Source organism: Branchiostoma belcheri, unplaced genomic scaffold (assembly GCF_001625305.1).
Source record: "Branchiostoma belcheri isolate BF01 breed outbred unplaced genomic scaffold, Haploidv18h27 scaffold35, whole genome shotgun sequence".
Classification (NCBI taxonomy): domain Eukaryota; kingdom Metazoa; phylum Chordata; class Leptocardii; order Amphioxiformes; family Branchiostomatidae; genus Branchiostoma; species Branchiostoma belcheri.
In genome coordinates this window covers 1986053-1992258 of record NW_017803965.1, presented here as the reverse complement: position 1 = coordinate 1992258, position 6206 = coordinate 1986053, and the positions used below count along the sequence as shown (strand labels likewise).

General features: G+C 36.6%; 1 protein-coding gene across 11 annotated transcripts in view; it reads right to left on the bottom strand.

The window, feature by feature from the left end:
* LOC109475815 (LIM domain and actin-binding protein 1-like) overlaps positions 1–3000 on the bottom strand; it is a 32154-nt gene extending 29154 nt beyond the window's left edge. For 10 of the 11 annotated variants that reach the window (XM_019776586.1, XM_019776588.1, XM_019776591.1 and 7 more), the window contains exon 1: positions 2903–2988. In XM_019776586.1, coding sequence (XP_019632145.1) covers positions 2903–2968 — 66 coding nt within the window. In that variant the 5' untranslated portion in view covers positions 2969–2988. Of the gene's footprint in view, positions 1–363; positions 519–1904; positions 2083–2902 lie in introns of all 11 variants that reach the window. The other variant, XM_019776587.1, reaches the window with a different exon arrangement.
* Between the last annotated feature and the right edge of the window lie 3206 nt (positions 3001–6206).

Below are 6206 nucleotides of genomic sequence, written 5' to 3'. Positions count from 1 at the left end.
TAAGAATTGTACACTGAACACAATTCTGATAAAGTATCTCTTTGAATGCATCAAAAAGGCTATGGCAGGAGTAAAGCTTTATCAATTGTTACACATTCTGTTAAAACATTCAGAAAAGGGATTTCCAAATTAAACATGGCATACGGTCAAACCTATACAAGTGACCACCTCTACATAAGGACCAGCTGACCAATGTAACCACTTTTTGAAACCTCAACTCAAACTGACCACCTGTTCACATAGACCAGATTTAATGGTCCCCTGATGAGTGGTCTTCTTGGCCAGGTTTGACTGTAATCTTAATTTTGACACGTGTTAGAGACAATTTTGAAACAACAGTGAGGGTGAGTGAAAAAAACATGCCTGTTTGACAGTGGACATGGTGGTGTCAGTCTCGCTGGCTCGATCCCGCACAGAACGGCTCAACTTGATGTTAATTTTCTTGGCTGGGGCAGAGGAGGACATGGCGTCAGCTTGCTGGAATTTGGCAAACGCACTGGGGGCCAGCCGTGCAGGTTCTGTAATGTCAGCGTTAGTTCATGTTAACAAGCATCATGCAAGTACAGGCAACTTCTCAACCAACACAGGAAGACGGTATGACACCAATAACACTAAAATACAACAAGTACTGAAAATGGTCAGACGTGATAGGTATTATTCAATGAACAAAGACATTTGGACAAAAATACATTCTTCTGATGTTAGAAAATATCGAATGTTGCAAATCATCCTTACAGTTCTTAATTTTTGATGTGTAAAATAAAGTGATTTACTGTAAGTCACTTTATATTTGCAGTAGCAAAATTTCGCGGTCTGAAAAAATAGGACAAATGGATTGACTGTTGACAAATGAACTAGAAGGATGATTCACAAGATTCGATGTTCCCTAACATCAGAATAGTGTACGTTTGTATTATTGTCCAAATGTCTTTGTTAATACCTATCACCTTTGACTATTTTCAGGAACTGTTGCATTTCAGTGTTACTGGTGTTATCTGGTATTGAATTATTTATTATATTAGGTACACAGCACTCCAAAAGGGTAACCCTTTTCCAAACCATCATGATTTCATTTCCATATCTTAACCACCACTTGTTAACTTGGAGTAGGATTCAAAAATTTATTACATGCCATTTGGGATTGTTTTATCTTACCACAGTCAATAATTCTTAAAAAAAGATTAAGAGATTTTCCCAAGCAGAAGTAACAAAAATAATAAATTTTTTAATAACTTTTGAGTAATCACGCTGTTAAATGACCAAACAACCAACCAATTAACCAACTAACAAACCAACCAACAAACCAACACTGGTGATATTCTAACCTGATGGTGATGATGATGATGTGCAGTGTTCTGAGGATGTAGTAAAACGGAATATTCTTTTTCTTAACTAGCTTCTTGACAACTCTTCTTTTATGCTACTTCATTTTACCAAATATCTTCCCCAAATAATTATACCTTCCTTAATGCCTAAAGCACATAATATCGTGTTGGCAAAAAGGAATATGGACAAAGTATTTTGGATACTATCACGCAGGGCTTGAAATACATTCTCCTGCATACCTGCTCTAGAGAAGGTAACATTGAAAATTACCCGCACCAGACAAATTTTACCTGCACCACTCAGAATTTAGGTCAGGTAACAGTCAATGCAGTAAATAAAAATCCACATATATTGTGTATGCAAATCCAGTACATGAACTGGTGCAGTTTAGGTGCAGGTACATGTTGACATCAGAAATACCTGCAAGGTTCCAATTTTACCTGCACTAAGACCCACATACCCAATATTTTGAGCCCTGATTAGTTATACTTGATATAAGACAACCTATGTAGAAAATGAATGGACTGGGAGTCACAATAAAAATATCAAAAGTACAAGAAGTAATATAATATTAATACCTCTCTTCTTCTTCTCATAGCTGCTGCTACTTGTCCGAGAAGATCTGCTGACGCGCTTCATCCCTTTCTTATCCTCGTCTCCAGACAGACTCCCAGATCGTGCAGAAGATGAAGAAGCGTTCGACTTCTTAAGGGTGATGGAGGTTTTCTGGGTGAAGACTTTACTGTCCTCAAACACCTGGTAGAACATTAGTCCAGAGTAGAATGGGACAACACAATAGTTGGCGTCTCTTTTATTTAGAAGTTTAACAGTGGAAAACAGAATACATTGCATGGCAAGACTTAAGGTTTTTATGAAGTACAATCGATTTGACATCATGTTTCCACGTATCATGGTTTTATGCATGAAGACTTCGTAGAAACACATTGTGCCATAGTATTGTTGTATAATGCAATACAACTATAGTATAAGGCAGGAAGTCAGCATGATTGCTTGCTTTCTTTGTTTCAGATGCATGATAATGAAAACTTATAATTTTATATGTATAATATACACATAAAAGGCCCTAAGCATTTCCATAATATTTCCAAGAACAATGCATTTCTGTGTGAAGAATTTCCAAGAAGAGAGGATATCCAGCTCATTAATATGCATTGCTGGGCTACATTGTACTTGTACAACATGAATGTGGATCTGTAGTCAACTAAGTCAAGTAAGTCAAGGAAGTCAGTTAACAAAATACTTGGCAATTCACATTTTTATTTATCTTCAATAAAATAATGCTTGACAGTTCTTTGGGGAGCAATGGGCTATAGCTAAAGACAGGAGGCAAGGACGCAAAACAATTAAGATTATGTATATCGTACCAACACTTGAAGCCAAGTCTTCAAGAAACATTATCTATACCTCTTACTGTCTAAGAAAATTGGGTAGTTATAACTGGGAAATATGTTTTTTTTTCAACGCCTTTAATGCATACTCATGAACTATATTGCTGGATGGTATTTCCCTATCGATAATAATGTATAGTAAAGAAGAGAAACATTGAGAATCCTACCTCATTGTCTCCGTTCATGGCTACATCAGTGTTGGTCACATCGGCCAGAACTTCTGTGTCTCCCATGGCAAATTTCTGCAAGAAAATTACATGACACATTCAGTTAAAGTACTAAAGCATCTACATCTGAATCTCAAACAGTGACATCATGTACTTGCTATTCTATTTAGGACAACCAATACAGCTTGCACCTGTACAGCTCAACAGTATCATATTTCTTAATATAAAAGATATTAGCAGCTCACCAAACCCTTGATATAAAATTTCTGTAATGAAAGATGTGAGTATAGCTAGTACATGAATTTGGGCCTTCAAAGTGGTCAGCTGACAGTTCAGAGACATTCAATATTTTAACTGTTTGAAACATATATTTGTATATACCAAAAGAATAGATCCCGTCCTAGCAAATGCTCAAAATGCCGGTACCTGCTACCCACAGCTGATTATCACTGTAGAATGTCTTTATTTCCTGTAAAGAAATACTGTATTTCCTTTAATTTTCCCATTTCCATCAGCTATTATCATGTCTGTGTCATATATATAGATTTTACTTAATTAATAATAGTCTGTTATTTTATGTCAAAACACTGACTATAAATTTTGTGATACTGATAGATAAACTACCAAGAGCAAGAGTTTGGGAAAAATGTCAAATTGTACAGTATATTTCAACCCCAGATAATTATCAAGGACAAAGGCACAACAGGAAAATACCCTATCTTATAAAATATTCATCAAACTGATTCAAAGGTATTGATATTTGATGACAGGGTATCCTCTGCACCCACTTAGCTTTTTACCAGCTGAGGTCCTAAAAAGTAAGATACCATGACTGACCTTCAATTTGGCTTATATCATTATTTATGAATGGAGGAATCAGAAAAACTTGCATCAAAAAAATTATATGTCCACACAATATTACTAAAATACATATTACATATATAAATTGTACATTCCAGAAAAAAGATGATCGTCTATGACATATCACACCCCTCAGTGGTGAAATGGTACATTCCACCAGGCTTACCACACACACCTTCTATAAATAGATGATTAAATGTTACTGCTCTATCTCTCTTGTTTAGTAGACTGTCACCAATCAATAAACCACTGGAGGATCGCTTTATTGCAAAATGGCTGAAACTAAGGGTCTAACAGAATACAAATAATCTGAAATATTAAAATGTAAGCCCTGAAAGATCACCACCCCTTAGTTTCTAAGCGGTGTACTGCTTGTGCAATAAAATTTCATTTACAAAGGTATTGAGCACTGATGGTTCAACAACATGAAGAATCAATAGGGTAACAGACAGAAACCTCAATTAAGGCATGGCCATTTGTCAAATTTCAAAACCAGGATTGTACAATTCAGGCATTTTGTACCAGCAGTTACCAGATGCTGGAGATGTTTTACACCTAGACATAAAACAGAGCATGTGCCTTTTGTTTAGTCCTTGATTTAGATCGTGTAAGTTGTCTGGTATGCATTTAGGCCACAGCAAGTAATATGGATGACATCTGCACGCGCATTAATTTTCACCTGATTTTGAAAAAAAAAAAAAAAAAATTTTGTTGCATTTTGAAAGTGGTCAACATGCCGAAAATGGGCAAAGACGTCTGTGGCCATGCCGGAAGGTGGATGGCAGATAACTATGAAGAGAGGAAACAAGAAAAGGTTCTGATTGAATGTTTTGTTTCTTTGATGCAGTGATATGTGATTTTAAAATGTGGGAACCTTGTTTTTTTTTGCCCACTAGCATCAGATTTGGACGCTGCGGAGGATGTCATCCATAAAATTTACTTGCTGTGGCCTTACGAATGATAAACAAAGTATGACGTTTATATGACATGTAGCACACTCTGTTAAATGTACCAGTATATACTCCCACATTATTAGACACACAGAGATAGCAGACATAAATGACACCACCGACGTGTCAAAGTTTAAAGCACTGAACTTGAGATAAGATGGTCAGCTGGCAAGCTTTCAACATCTCCCACCCTTCACCTTTCAACAGACACGTTTTAACATATAAACTAGCAACAACTGTGCCTGCACCACTGTTAACAACATGCCTACATGATGATATCTGACTGAAGAATTTAGGATATGAATGAGGTTCTGCTTTTTCCTTTGTGCGCTGGATTACTACTGTAAGTGCCGACTCCACAAGTGTATCAGATGACCCAGATATAATTCATAAATGGCAATTTTGTATAGCACGAGTCCAACCTGTTCTTGTCTGGATGTCATGAATGGTTGGTTGACTGGGGAGAACCCTGAGGCTACAGTTACTAGTGACAAACTGCACAGGCCACTGGCCAGGTAATACAAAAAGCACATACAGTGTGCACTTACTACATGAATGTCAACAACTATGAATGAGCACTTTTAACAGCCTCTACTAAAACTTAAGAAAATTCAAAAGCCCTATTCCCAATCCTGTAAAGCCTTGGCCAAAATTTTTTATGAAAGGCAGCTAATACCTTGTAAACACGTTTTGAGGTATAATTTGTAAATCAGCTGAAAAATGGGTCTATTCAGAGGTACCACGCCTACCTGAAATGTCACTCCATGATTAGACTCTTCAGACAACAGCTGTAATTGTACGTTTACGTTTAAGTATAAACTACATGCATATGTTGTCTGTAACTTGTAAGTTACTGCACATAAATTCCAATTTTGACAACTGACATAAAATATATAGCTTGCTTCTAGCAATCATTTTCATAAATCATTCAAGGTCTACTTAGAAATCTATCAAGCCAATAAAATCCTCCAATTAATTTGTACGAAAATGATTTGTAAATTATCTATTTTATAACAAGTCGTCCTTTGACAGATAGTTTTATGGGTGAAAGCTTTTAAAAACCACTGACTGAGAAACCTGGAAAGGGCATCAACCTCACTATCCTTGTGATTCAATGACGTATGAATGGTTACATTGTCTATTCATTCTACCTGTCTGTACCTGAATCAATCAATTGGTATAACTGGCCTTCAGGCATAAAATGCACAGTGACGACAATGGATGGTTACCTTGTATGGTTGTATCACAGGGATCTCCCCAGAAATTTAGGACAGAATGGAGGAGGGTGCGAAATATCGGTAAATTTGACCAAAGAACCCTGGAAAAGGGTGTAAAAACACTAGTTTTGAAAATTAACAGGGTGGAGCTGAGATAAGGACTGGGTGGAGGAGCTCCACTGCTCCATTGTTTAGGGAGGTCCCTGTATCAGACAATTTGTCTCACCTACATGTATACTTACATATATCTAATATGATGATACATTGCTTAAAACC